The sequence below is a fragment of the Eriocheir sinensis genome, chromosome 28 (genome assembly GCF_024679095.1).
Source record: "Eriocheir sinensis breed Jianghai 21 chromosome 28, ASM2467909v1, whole genome shotgun sequence".
NCBI lineage: Eukaryota > Metazoa > Arthropoda > Malacostraca > Decapoda > Varunidae > Eriocheir > Eriocheir sinensis.
In genome coordinates this window covers 6,782,133-6,797,031 of record NC_066536.1, presented here as the reverse complement: position 1 = coordinate 6,797,031, position 14,899 = coordinate 6,782,133, and the positions used below count along the sequence as shown (strand labels likewise).

The 14,899-nt window shown below is 44.2% G+C and overlaps 1 protein-coding gene across 5 annotated transcripts in view; it reads right to left on the bottom strand.

Annotated features, from left to right (window-relative positions):
• Positions 1-125: 125 nt before the first annotated feature.
• The window catches only part of LOC127004430 (uncharacterized), a 138,494-nt gene continuing 123,720 nt past the window's right edge, over positions 126-14,899 (bottom strand). For all 5 annotated transcript variants that reach the window (XM_050872114.1, XM_050872117.1, XM_050872116.1 and 2 more), the window contains 5 exons: positions 3,717-4,393; positions 2,998-3,146; positions 2,271-2,496; positions 1,711-1,843; positions 126-794 (listed from right to left, as the gene is read on the bottom strand). In XM_050872114.1, coding sequence (XP_050728071.1) covers positions 746-794; positions 1,711-1,843; positions 2,271-2,496; positions 2,998-3,146; positions 3,717-4,393 — 1,234 coding nt within the window. In that variant the 3' untranslated portion in view covers positions 126-745. The remainder of the gene's footprint in view (positions 795-1,710; positions 1,844-2,270; positions 2,497-2,997; positions 3,147-3,716; positions 4,394-14,899) is intronic.

Genomic DNA, 14,899 nt, shown 5'->3' with positions numbered 1-14,899 from the left:
CTTCTTCACACTTACCTTTAAGTGGCTGCCTGATACATTTACTTTAGTTATATTTGTCCTGTCATGTCCAGAAAGAAAGGCTTCCAAATAACACAAATTCAAATGTGGGAATGTAAAGAAATGTGTAGGTAAGGGGACTTTATTAAAGCTGCACATGAGCCATACAGTGTGCACTGTAAGGACTAAAGTGTATTGAACATTTCTTAAAATAATGATATACATTGTATTTACATTAAGTGACAAGAGTAAGGATAGTCCTTGTTTGTATATTATGAACTTGTCATAATTAGTTTGATGGCTGGTTGTTAAAATGCCATGTCAGTAAAAGGCAAACATTTCCTTAACATATATAAATTATAGACATTGTAAAATATCTAGTATATAAATATACAAAATTTATTAAAATCCCAAATATGCTCTTTCTTAAAATGTTTATAGAGGTAAAAACTGAATATTTCCTTGTACATGGCATACACACAGCTACAGCATACAGCAAGCACCCTCACATCCACACACTCATATATAAAACAGCAGTTAGATGAAGGTCAGTTGAGTATTTTAATTACATCACAAAGTTAGTCTGCAAGTGAAGTATCTTTGGTTTACTGCATCTATGGCTAAAATGCTATAAATAAAACCTACAGATGAGACAAAAACCTGATGATTAGGACACCAAGCCACAGGTGTCCGTACCTTATGCATAAATGCTGACTTTGTGGACTGTTTTGGATGTGTCAGAGGGATTTCACTCCTCAAACTTATCCAGATCATCAAATGATTTAGTTTTCTGGGCTCTGAAAAAAAAAAAGCACAGTTAAGAATATTTTGTAGTAGTAAAGCAAATATATAGAAATAAAACAAGTTTTATACATATTCAATATGATGATGATAGTTATTGGCATACAGTAGAATCTATATAAAATTTACTTGTGCATAATCTCAATATTTGAAATGAGTTTAGAGATGTACACTAAGATGCTCCTTATCTCACTGGCCCCTCAACCCTCTGGATTCACTCATTAATGACTGCTCTACTCTGTGCCGGCCACCACTCACCCAGCTAACTTCTAAACAACCTCAGTTCAGCTTCTAGATTTGACCTTGTACTCATCTCAATTATGTCATTCAGTTCTGGCCTCCTTACTATAGAATGGACGTCAAGATGTTAGAATCTGTGCAAGGAAGTTGCCATATGAGGACAGAGTCAAACATCTAAATCCGCATTCTTTAGAAAAGTGAATGGTGCGAGGAGACTTGATCAAAGTTTGTAAATGGATAAAAGGCTTTAATAAGGGTTATGTTAATAAGGTTTTGGTGATATGAGCTAGGTAGGACATTTAGCAATGGGTTTAAGTTGGATAAATTCAGATTCAACAAATCGGTGAGTGGAACAGGCTTGGCATTCATGTTGTGAGTGCCAATACGATAGATACATTTAAGAGGTTAGATAAAGTCTTGGATAATAAGGTTAGATTTACAGGAGCTGCCTTGTATAGGCCTCTTGCAGACTCGTTAAGTTCTTGTAATGGGATGTAGTGCTAAACTTTGAGGTGCTAAATACACAGATTTCACTGAAATGGATTTGGTCAGGCTGTTAGGAATTTTATCTGTCAAATGGAAGTTCCGGAGTGTTTTAATACAATGTCCTTCAATTTTTTCTTGCTGTGACGTAGTTTGGGTTTATGCTTCACTCTCATAACCCTTACATACCTCTTTTTGGAGTGTGTGCGCCGGCCAACGTGCAGCACCACCTTGCCAGAGCGGATGGCCTTGAACATGGCAATGGCCTCTGAGTGGCTCGCTCCGGCCAGACTCTCCCCGTTGACTGCGAAGATCTCGTCCCCTGTGAAAGTACTGGCTTAATGCATGTACAGGTGTGGCCGGCAATTCCAAGTGGGTTAAAACAACGTGGATAGACAACTGTCATATTCAAACCCAAAGGACATTTCATCTGACTATGTTAATTAAGTTTCATACTGTGGGAAACATTCATAAAACTATACATATAGAGGAACATTGTGAAGGTCCAGAGAATACATGGGTGAAACTATATTGACATCACACTGTGCCATTAAAAATTATTCCCTTTGTGGGAAAATAAGCAAATTTCCTTGGCAGTGGACTATAAAAAAGTGTGATCTGTATTTCTGAAACATCAACACGAAAGAAGCTACATCTAAAGCATCTGAAATCACTAGTTTTTACTTTTTTTTTTTAAATAGTGATGTGTAATAAACATGGAGGTGAGAACAGTAAAGGGATTAACCAACCTTCTTTAAGTGTTCCCTCCTCTACTGCTTGTCCATTGGGGAAGATGGTCTTGACAAAGATTCCAATGTTGCCTTTAGGGGAGTCTCGTCCCCCAACAATGGAAAACCCAAGTCCCTTTTTGCCATGGCCCTTCTCAAAGACAACGGTGTGGAAGGAGAGGTTGAGAGACTTAGGTCTGCGAGGGAGTGTGGAGGTGGAAGAGGAGCGCTGCGTTCTCTGAGACACCTGCAACAAACCAGACCATAAGTTATTTAGAAGCTTTTGAATGTTAGAATTAGAATTTGAAATCTTAATTATCACCAATTATACCTATTTTTTTCACAAATGAAGCTTTGGGAAAAAAAAAAAAAAAAAAAAAAAAAAAAAAGGCCAGTTCACCATTCTGGGTTAAAACATTTGCTGGAAGCTTGGATGCCAACCTCAGCATCTTAAAATGTAAGAGGTTGTACATCCATTTCAGGTTGTCTTTTGCAACATATATAGGAATACATACCTTTATTCTTATTCACTTGTCTTTGGAATCTAAAAGTATCCTAATCAGTAATTCTGTTAAGTACTGACAATACTGGAAACTCCTTCTATTTTCTTATGGAGTAGCATGTTATGAATGTCATTTGCTTTTATTTGTATAGTCCTTAGTCTATCTCTATGCCTTAAAAGATAAAAAAAGAAGGGACCAGGAGAGGGGAAAGACTGGTCAAAGGAAAGTAGACTTCCGCCACACACCTGTCTGCTGCACCTCCCCACGCTGCCAGAGCTGTGCATGGAGGCTGCTGAGTTCACCCTGACAGAGGCGTGGGAGGACTGGGAAGGTGAGCGGTCAGCAAACACACCATCCTCCAGGAGTGGCAGGAGGCGGCGAGGCTCATCATCTCCTGGTGGGGGGGAGAGGCATGCTGTAGATGTAGATGCAATGATGCGCAACTCACAGAATATGCTTTCAATTTTACCATAGTGCCAGTAGGCTCTCTTGCAAGGACGGGTGGTCAGCAGCAGCCTCTTAGATTCCATCACTGCATCCTATCATGTTGCAACTAACTTTAAACATTCTCAAAGGTTGCAACATAATGGTTCATGTGCTTTGGTGAAGGTTTTAAGATAAGGAAAGCAATAAGTTAAAGTTTCTTTACATAGCGTTAATATCTCACTATATATTAGATTGACACATTTATGTAGACACCTCTTAAAACTTCATCAAATGAATGTGCCTGGTTGAAGGCTCCACAATCTTTTGTCATTTGCAATGCAGAATAATAGTTAATTATTTCCATACAGTCTTCCGAAACCTGCACTATTTAAATCCGACTTGCATACTAAGTGAAACAAAAAAACTAAAAAAGGCTTATATTCCATCAACACCTGTTTGTTTGCCAGACCTTCGTCTTGCAATGGTTGTTCTCTGTCAGTGAAATGAATTATCAACCGTAAAAATGGCACCCGCTCACCTGAGGAAGCGTCCGAGACAGTTCGCACCATGACCGCCGTAACAACGCCCTCCTCCCGCGCCGCAGTCAACCCCGACTTCCTTGCCTCCCCGTGGCGCCTCTGCACGTCCTTGTCACCCGCCAGCTGGAGCGAGCAACACCTTGGCTCCTTGGCAGTGTCCAGAGTGTCCCTGGTACACCCTAAGGAGCTAGGCCGCAGCTCAGGGAGATCCGGCAATTCCCTGGAGCAGGTGCGGGGGTCCCGACGCGATGCGGGGGGTAGGGGGAGCTCCCTGAGGCTGGCTCGGCTGTGGGCTAGGTCAGGCAGGTAGGCAAGGTCACGAATGTCAGAGTGGCAGCACGGGGGGAGTCTCAAGTCGTCATCGTCGTCACCATAGTGGGAACACGTACAGTCGTCGTCGCCGTCGTCGTCCCCGTCCTCCTCCTCGACGGTGCTCTCGACGCGGGACTCGATCCTCGCGTCAACGCGAGAGTCGACGCGACCGCTGGCCAAGGACGCCACATCGAAGTCTGAGTACAGAGACTCGTGGGCGTGGAGGTCTGGCTCTCTGGCCACCACGATGTCCACTTCCATGGGCGTGTGACGGAGCACCCGCCGCGCCTCCTCCAGACACACCCCGCGCAGGCGCCGCCCGTTCACGTTGATGATTTCGTCGCCCACACGCAGCCGCCCGTCCCTGGGGAGACATAAGCCCATCATCAACACACCTCGCGGCCAGATAACATCTTTGTCTTCACACCAAGGACAAAAGGAATAAGAAAAAGGGAGAAAAAAATAATAATCCTGCATTGCCTGAAATAGAACAACAAATTAACCCAGTGAAATATTCTTCTGAAATTTTGTTCTTTATTATAAGAGAAAAAAAATATACCAGTCTTTTAGGAGTAACGTATTATTACACAGCAGTCAATTGATGACATGCACATTGCACTTCATGGTAAAGATCAAGACATGGTTTGGGTAGACCACGGTGCTGAAAAAAAAATCTTGCTGCAGTCTTGTTCCGCCCACAGCCGCCCACCCTCATAATTCAATACATAAAAGGAAGCCAATCTTCCCCAGAGCAGCCCGCCCGGCGATGTGCGGCCAAGTGTGGCGGCGGCGGTGTCCTCCACGATATGTGAGTTGCGTGTCAGACCCACGACACGAGAGAGAGAGAGAGAGAGAGAGAGAGAGAGAGAGAGAGAGAGAGACTCTATCTTTGAGCTATAGTACGTTGCGACTGATAATTTTAACTGTTTGCGACACACAATTCCGCTGTTGCCATTGTTATTTACCAGCCACGTTGGGGTGTGAAAATTTTTGTAAAAAAGTGTAAACAAAAAATAAATAATGTAGCATACTGTATTTCATGAAGAATCTGACGCTATATTTTAGAGTCGGTCAGTGTGTGTGTGTGTGTGTGTGTGTGTGTCAGTTTGTCTGCCCACACGTGGCGATATGAACAGCTGTGTCATCTGAGTTAACCTCGATAATCATTTAGAGATGAGGGGTGGGTGGGGGCAGGGAGAGTGGGATGGGGGTGGGCGACCTGTGGGAGGTAAACAGATTGTGAGAGGTTGGAGGTGGAGGGTGGGGAGGTGGGGAAAGTGTCAAGGGCTTATGCATGGGCTGGAATGGAGGGATAAGGGTAGAGGGCGGGGATGGATTTGGGGGTTGAGGGTGGAAGTTGGGTGGAGGTGGAGTTAGGGGGTTTGGGATGACAGCAGTTATTAATCTAATTGTTTACTCTCTCTCTCTCTCTCTCTCTCTCTCTCTCTCTCTCTCTCTCTCTCTCTCTCTCTCTCTCTCTCAGTTTTCCTCCTATCTTCCTTTTATTCTGGCATAGGCATAGTTTCCTTTATTTTCCTTTCCTCACAGTTTTACTTCCCTTTTCCCTCCCTTTCCTTTGATATCCTTAATCTCCCTCTCGTGCACCATTCTCTCCTTTCAATAATTCCCTTCGCGCTCGTCTCGTTTCTTTTCCTCTGTCGCACTGGACCCTTAGAGCCTGTGGTGGATAAGAACCCATCACCTCGGTACACGGACCAATGTGAACTCCAGGATTGTCACAGTTTACCTTTCCCAGGTTTCCCCAGGTACCCATTTATTGACCTGCAGGATTCGTTCTATAGTGAAACCAGGTTGGTGAGATCCGTTTTGCTGTTGGCTCCCGCGGGTCCTCGCCTCCCCGCCGCTCTGGTATAAAAATAAAAAGTCCCAACACTTATCTCTTCCTCTCATATGTTAGCTACAAATAACGTATGAGAGGAAGAGATAGGTGTTGGAACTGTGTGGGGAGGAAAGGACGCGCGGGAGCCAACACAAAAACGATCTCGCCAATATGGTTTCACTATAGGCACGCTAACCACTGCCCCACGGAAGCCCTCCCTTTATTCCTTCCTCCCTCCTTCGTCCCCGTCCCTTGTGGCAGTGACCTTCCTCCCTCAGCACCCTGTGGGAAGGCGCTCACCTGTAATCAGCGTGAAATGACGAAAAACTCAACATTCTCACCCCCTTCACTTCCCCTCCTTTTCTTTTCCTTTCTCCTCTGTTCCTCCATTCTCACCCCCCCTTCACTTCCCTTCCCTTACTTATTTCCTTGTATTTCCCTTCTCCCTTCCTCCGTCCTCCCTATTCGCTTTCATTATCTCCCTTTCTCCCCCACATCATCTTTCCCTCCCTCATTTTCCGTCCTTCATCCCTTCCCTCCCTTCACCTCCTTCATTTCCTTGCTTATTTATCTTTCCTCCACCCCTTTGTCCTTATTTTCTCTCTCTCTCTCTCTCTCTCTCTCTCTCTCTCTCTCTCTCTCTCTCTCTCTCTCTCTCTCTCTCTCTCTCTCTCTCTACTTTCTTGCCCACCCCCATTTCCTTTCCTCTCTTTTTCCATATTCTTTGTCTCTTCCTCCCTCCCTCCCTTCCTCTCTCCCTCCACCTCCCCTAGTATCTCCCTTCTCCCTTGTCCCTCAATGCAAAATGAAGAAAAACAGCTCTCCTCCTTCCCTTGTTTCCTCCTCCTCCCTCCTCTCTCCCTCTTTTCCCTCCCATGCATCAAGGTCCTCCCACCCACTCATATATTCTCTCTCTCTCTCTCTCTCTCTCTCTCTCTCTCTCTCTCTCTCTCTCTCTCTCAGGTGACTCACGGCAGAGCGAAGGGATAAGAAGTAACGCGTCACTCATTATTACTAATTTGGCATTACGAACCACTGACCTTTCTCTCTCTCTCTCTCTGCGTCATTTCGAAGGCTAGAATAGCAACGAAAAAAAAAAAAAAAAAAAAAAGCCGACCTACGTAAGCGAAGAGGAAGTGTCGATGACTAGGAATATTTTTTTTGTAGTAGCAGCAGCAGCAGCAGTAGTAGTAGTAGTAGTAGTAATAGTAGTAGTAATAGTAGTAGTAGTAGTAATAGTAGTAGTAGTAGTAGTAGTAGTAGTAGTAGTAGTAGCAGTAGTAGTGCTAAAAACAACAACAATAATAATAATAATAATAATAATAATAATAATAATAATAATAATGAAACAAGCATTCGAGATCTGAAGGTAATGCGGAGGCGGAGTCCACTCGATTTCTCGCACACAACACAAGGACCGAGAAATGGAGCGGAGGGGGGGGGAGGGAGGGGGAGAGGGTGGAGGGGAGAGGAAAGGTAAATGGGGATGGGACAAGGACGAGGGAGAGGGGACAAATAAAGCGGGACACCGAGAATGGAGAAAGGGGTGAAGGAAAGGGGAGGGGCAAGGTGAGCAGATGAAAGAAAGGGGTAGAGAAAGGAGCAATGGGAAGGTAAAAATGGGGCAGAATAAAGCTACGCGTGGCCTCGGTGCTCATCCCCGTCACACTGGTCCTTGAGGCAGTGGAGGGAAATAAGCCATTACCTCAGGACGGAATGGATGGAAGGGGAGAAGGATAAGCGGGAAGAGAATACAGAGGATCGCTTGACTATCCGTTATGAAAAGAGAAAGAAAGAGGGGAAATAATGGTTGGTGTAGGAAGGGAAGGGAAGAGAGAAAGGGTATGAAAGGGGGGGGGGGAGGGGCGACGAGGTGAGGATGAATAAATAATGAGACGAGACGAAAAACAGGGAATGGAATAAGGCTCTGAAAATAAGAAGATATGGGAAGTGAAGTGAAATGACGTAAGAAAAGATAAGTGGAAAAGGGTAAAAAAAAAAAAAAAAAAATAGTCGACATGTTTAGAATTGAATAGGGTAGGATAGATATTGGGGAGGGGGGGGGGGGAGTTGGCAAGAGAGGAAGGGGAAATATTAATAAAAGAGATGGACGTATGGAAATAGAAGGGTGCATAAAGAGATGCTATTAAAGATGGGGAAGAATAAAGGAAGGGGGATAAATGAAATAGGGAAAAGATGCAAAGTGGAGAGAGAGAGAGAGAGAGAGAGAGAGAGAGAGAGAGAGAGAGAGAGAGAGAGAGAGAGAAGGAAAAGAGGTAAAGAAAGAAGGAAGAAATATACGAGAAGCAAATGATGGGGAGAGAAAAGCAATAATAGGTGAAGAGAAAATTGAAAAAGAGAAGAAACGGGGGAGGAGAAAAAGAACGAATAACGATACCCCCCCCCACACACACACACACACACTCACACGCACTTCCTGCACGGTGCCTCCCACGCGACTCACACTGACCCAAGGGCGACTTTCACCCCCGGGAGCCCCGTAATGAGAGCCACCTGAGGACACCTGATGAAAGGGGTGGGTGGGGGGAAGGGGGGTGGGGGAGAGGGGCGTGGCCAGGTGTTCATGGCGAGGGGGCGGATGAGAGGGACCGTGGTCAGGGGAAGGGCGGGAAAGAAGGAAAAGAAATGAGGGGAGGAGATGAGAGGAGGGAAAGACGGAGGAGGGAAGGAGATACGAGAAGGGAGATGCAACTGATGGGAGGAGAAGGGAGGAGAAAGAATGAGATAATTGAGAAGAGGGAGAGGAATGGGGCGAGAGGGAAGTGAAGAGATGGGGAGAAAGGAGGATGAAAGGGATATGAAGAGAAGGGGAGGAACGGGGAGATAGGGTAGTGAGGAGAGGGGAATGAGAAAAGTGAGATGGGGAGAAAAGGGAATAAGGAGAGGGGAAGGAAAGGGGAGAGAGGGAAGTAAGGACAGGGGGATGAAAGGGAAGTGAGGATAAGGGGAGGAAAAAGGAAGCGATGGGAAGGGGAAGTGAGGAGGAGGGGGGGAAAGAGGGGAGAGAGGGAAGGGGGGGGCGTTGGTCAGGTGAGGGGCGGAGCGGGGTCACTCCTCAAGGGAATGGCGGAGCATTGCCTTACTGAGCCAACCTTCCACTTATCGCCGGCGGAGGCAAGGACACACCACTCGCTGGCCATGGCCGGAGGAAAAATAATAAATGATATGAAAATGGTAGTGGGTGGCTTCGATCCCTTACACATTCACCTGTCAATGTTACATTTTTTTCTTTCGTATCCGTTATCTCCTTTTTTCTCTCTCTTCCTTTCACTGCTTACTTTTTTCTTTTTTATCTGTAATTTCCTTTTTTTTCTCTCTCCCTTTCACTGTTTATCTTTTTTCTTTCTTATCTGTTATCTCCTTTTTCTTTCTCTCTTCCTTCACTGTTTATCTTTTTTTTCTTTCTTATCTCCTTTTTCTTTCTCTCTTCCTTCACTGTTTAGCTTTTTTCTTTCGTATCCGTTATCTCCCTTCTTTTTCTCTCTTCCTTTCACTGTTTACCTTTTTTCTTTCACATCCGTTATCTCCCTTCTTTTTCTCTCTTCCTTTCACTGTTTATCTTTTTTCTTTCACATCCGTTATCTCCCTGTTTTTTCTCTCTTCCTTTCACTGTTTATTCATCATCGTGGTTTATTTATTTCTCCGCGTATGTAATGAAATCCACGAACATGTTTTAATATATTCACTTTCTTCTATTATTTACTCATTTTTGCGGTTTATTTATTTCTCTATGTCATGAAAAGTCAACGAATATGTTCTTACTTATTTATTTTCTGCCGGTTTATTATTTTTATTTTCCTACTTGTTTATTTTTCTGTGTCGGGGTGAGTCATTGCAAAGAGAAAGGACAGATTAATATTTCTTCATCTTCAGTGTGGCATATGTTTTGAACTCTGGCCTCCAAACGTCATTCTCATTTGATTTATTAACCACCACTTTTTTTTTTCCTTTACCGTATTTTGGTAGCTTCAGTCCAGTTATTTCTTCTTCTGCCACTATTAACTACCATTACATTTTTTCCCCTTTTCCGACATTTATGGCAACTTTTATCACGCTTCTTTCTTTTCTTTCTTTTGATTCTTCACTATATTGTCGATTTCCTCTTCCTATTTCGCACATTTTGCTTTTTTTGTTAGTGTATCCATTGCAAACACTACATTGCCTCCACCTGCCACTACTTTTCTTAACACAATGTAGCCGCGTTTTCTTTATGACACCGTTTAAAATCTACATATCACAACTTTTCAGACATTTATTGCAGCTTGTTAGAGAGGAACAGCTGAGCATCGCATCGCTTCCCTCCTCCGGGCCAGTTCTGATCCTCTCGTCCCGCCCTTCGTCAGCGCTCTCTCACCCCGTTCTATCACTTTAATGGGATCTCTAATGGGTTTTCCGTATTTACTGGCTAAGAAAATAACAAATGACCCTCGCGCGCCTTTGTGCTTCGGGCTGGTTTAAATCCCCTCTCGTCCTTCCTTCCTTCCTTTTGTAATTTCCTTCCTGCTTGAATTACTTCCCTTCCGTACTTGTTTTTCTTCCTACTCTCATAAGTACTTCCTTCTTTCCCTCCTTCTAATGTCATTCTTTTATGTTCTTGTTTTCCATCTTTCCTATTTCCTTAATTTATTTTCTTTCCTTCCTGATTTGTTTCTTTTCTTCCATGATCTCTTTCTTCCTTCCTTCCTTCTTTCACTCCTTCTGATGTCATTCTTATGCTCTTGTTTTCAATTCTTCATTTTTTCCTTCCTTCCTTCGTTCTCTCTCTCTCTCTCTCTCTCTCTCTCTCTCTCTCTCTCTCTCTCTCTCTCTCTCTCTCTCTCTCTCACACACACACACACACACACACACACACACACACACACACACACACACACACCTGATTTACTTTCCCAGGACACCAAATAAATTGTCTTGTTAATCCAGGTGAGTCAGGGAGGGAGAAGGGTGGGAGGGAGAGGGGGAGGGCTGGAAGGGAGGGAAGGAGGAAAAAAAGAGGAAAAGGAGGAAGGGATATGACGTAGGTGGAAAGGGTGGAAAGGAACAAAGAAGGGAGGAAAGAAAGGGAATGAGGAGATGGGGAGGGAAGGAGAATGAAAGGGAACCGAGGAGAGGAGGAGGAATGAGGAGAAGGGAAGGAAGGGGATGACAGGAAAGTAAGGAAAGGAGGAGGAAAGGGGGGAGATGGAACAAGGGAGGAAGGAAAGGGAGCAAGGGCAAGGATGGGAGGAAGGAGGGAGGTTAAGTATAGGGAAAGGGAGAGTAGTTAGGAGGGAGGGAGGGAAGGAGGTGGTTAGGAGGCAGAACGCAAATAACAAGGGGAGGAAGGAAGGAAGGCAACACGGGATGGAGGTAGGGAGTAAAGAGAGAAAATGTTTAACTTGAGGTAATATGGAAAGAGAGAGAGAGAGAGAGAGAGAGAGAGAGAGAGAGAGAGAGAGAGAGAGAGAGAAAACGGTCTGATTAATGAGGACGGACGGTGACGCAGGCTAGACGGTGATCTCCCTGACACACACACACACACACACACACACACACACACACACACATACACACAAAGGGAGTAAAAAAAAAAAAGCAATACAGCAACGCTCGGCCAGTCGTCGCCTCCCTTCCGGTGTTCCGCGAGAATCGGGAGCATGATTACTGCGTCTCTCTCTCTCTCTCTCTCTCTCTCTCTCTCTGATTCCTTCCTTATTTACATTCATATTGCCTTTTTCTTTTCTTTTTTCCATAATTTCCTTTTTGTTTTCTCTATTTCATCTACTCTCTCTCTCTCTCTCTCTCTCTCTCTCTCTCTCTGATTCCTTCCTTATTTCCTTTCATTTTGCCTTTTTATTTTTTTTTATGCATAATTTCCTTTTTGTTTTCTCGATTCCATCTCTCTCTCTCTCTCTCTCTCTCTCTCTCTCTCTCTCTCCCCCCCCCCATCAAGATACTATGGTGGTGTTTCTCTGTTCCTGCCACCATCACCTCAACCACCACCGCCATCGTAGTCTTCAAATGTCATCGATCACTAGCTAACAAAGGCTACAGATGAGGCCTACTAGCTTTTCTCTCGTTCTGTTGGCACTTGTTCACACGTTCGTTCTTTGTGTTCCTTTGTGTTCTCTCTCTGGGTGTGTTTCTCTTTTCGTTTTCTTCTCGGTTTGGCGGAGTGATGGACGTGTGTTTGTGTGCGCGCGTGTGTGTGTGTGTGTGTGTGTGTGTGTGTGTGTGTGTGTGTGTGTGTGTGTGTGTGTGTGTGTGTGTGTGTGTGTTCGCGAGAGAGTATCAACAAAATTTCTCGGCCTTCACAACACCTAATCTCTCTTGCCTACTTACCTGCCAACCTCACCTGTTTTTACCTGCGTTCCTGGCGTCTTTTCCTTCCCTTCCCGCTCACTTCCCTAAACAACTTATCTTATGAACTTTTTTTTCTTACCTTCCGTTCCCTCCCATCTGACCTCCCTTGCACCCAGCCTCCTTCCCCTTCTCCCCTACGTGCTTACTTCCTTCCTCTTGCTACGTTTACCCAACATGTCTTATCTTTCATTTCCATCACTTTCTTAATCTTTGTGTGAGTCAGCCTTCCTCACTACGAACGTTCCTAAGACAATGAACTACTACTACTACTACTACTGCTGCTGTCAACGAAGAGGCGCCTGAAACACTTCGAATACCTTGTTCTCACTACTTAATTTTGCTTATTTATTTATTTATTCCTTTTTCTCTTCCGCATCACATACCCTCACCTCACAAGCAGTTCCTTCTTCCCTTTCACCTCCAATCCTGCCTTCATTTAAGCTTTCTCATAACCTTCCCTTTCTTTCCCGCCTCTTCGTTCCGTCACCCTAAATTTTCCCCTCACTCCCCTACCACGCCAACTGTATCCCTGTCGCATAAGTGCCAGGTTTGTGGTCACTGCCCTTGCCAATGTAATACACACACACACACACACACACACACACACACACACACACACACGCACACGCACACAGTCCCAATTCTGTGTTCCCCCTCTCCTCTCCTTCCATCCCTCTCCTCCTGCCTCCCTCCTTACATCTCCTCTTCTCCTACCGGGCCCACCCCTTTCCCTCCCTTACCCCGCCACATAATGGAACAGGAGCCTTGAGTCACCATCTGCCGGGGTCACCGTGGGCCAAGCCTCAGGCCGTGACCTTGGCGCGGCACACCAAACCACCTCACCGCCTGCCCCGCCCCGCCCTCCTCGCCTCGCCTCGGCCTGGGCCCCGCCAACCAAATGACGAAAAAAATAATGAAAGGCCGAGAACCGTGACATGATTTTGCAAGGAACGAATAATTAAGGGTGAAAACTAGAGAACACGTGACCGCTTTCAAGGCAGAGAGGTTTGGGAAAGAGGAAAGGAGAGGGTATGAGAGAGAGAAGATGGGAAGGAATGGGAGTGAGGAAGGGGTGGGAGAGGCGAAGAGAGGGGAAGGAAAGGGAGAGAGAAGAGGGGGGAAGGGATGGGAGAGGGGAAGGTTGGGTGGCGTGTTGTGGAAAGAATGAAATAATAATGAGTATATTTTGTAAGAAAGAATGAGACCAATGAATTGAGTAAGATTTTGAGTGAAGAAAGAGGCTTTACTACGAACGTATCTAAGACAATGAACTACTACTATTACTACTACTACTACTACTACTACTACTACTGCTGCTACTACTACTGCTGTCAACGAAGAGGCGCCTGAAACACTTCGAATACCAGATTACAAAGTGTATCTCTAGAAAGCGTCGGAACACCTCTGGAAGTAAATTGACTCTTGTCGGGACCAAATTGCTTTATCACGATTTTTCTTTTGTTGTTATTCTTTTTTTGCTGCTTTTTCCTCTTTCAGTGCAACAAGCGATTTTCTTTTCTTATTATTTTTTTTTACTTCAGCTTTTGGTTCTTGGTAAATAAAACGAATATAAGAGAAAATGTCTACATCTTACAATAAAATATCCTCCACCACCTCCTCCTATTACTACTACTACTACTACTACTACTACTATTACTACTACTACCACCACACCGAGCATCGAGGAGGAGGGAATATGAGGAAACTATGTGAAAGATTAAGGAATACGAGTGAGGAGCAGTGAAGGAAGATGAATGAGGAAAAAAAAGAGGAATGAAAAAAAGGGAGAAGTGAAAATAATTGAGGTAATACGGAGGAGTGAAGAAGAGTAAAGAGGGGAAGGAAGATGAATAAGGAGAAAAGGAATAAAGAGGAATGGGAAGGAATGAAAAATTGTGAGAAGTGAAAATAAGTGAGATAATAGAAAAGTGAAGAGAAGGAAGAAAGATGATGATGGCAGAAGAAATAAGAGGAATGAGAAGAACAATGAAAAAGTGAGAAGTGAAAAATGAGATAATATGAAAGAGTAATAAGAGTAAAGAGAAATGAGGAAGAGTGAGGATGAATGAAGGCTTGATGACAGGTGTGACAGGGACGGTGGGGGGTGGGGGAGGGGTGAGGGTGGGGGTTGGGGTGGGGGTGGGGGTTGACATGCGTATCAAGGCGGGATTCACGGCTGGCAGCGCTGTCTCTTGAAGTTGTTTATATCGAAGTTATCGTACAATCGGTCCATGACGGTCACCGCGCAGTAGTACACACACACACACACACACACAATCAAAATTCCACATGCGCAGCCAAGTTTTTTTTTTTTCTCCACAAATATTCAGTGTTTTCTTCTTCCAGTAACTTTCATTAATTACTTTCTTTTTCACAACTTTTACTAACTTTAATTAATATCTTTTCGTAACTTTTTTCCAGTCAGTTCTATTACTTTTTTTTCGTAACTTCTTCCAGACACTTATTTATTACTTTCTTTCTTTTTCATTACTTCTTCCAGTCACTTTTATTCCTTCCTTTTTCAGTTCGATACACTTTTAATTATTTTTTCATAACTTCTCCGTTACTTTTATTGTTCTCTCTTTTCGTAAGTTCTTCCAGTCACGTATTATTACTTTTCAACAACTACTTTCCACATTTTTTCTCCCTCTAATCAAATTTCCTCGG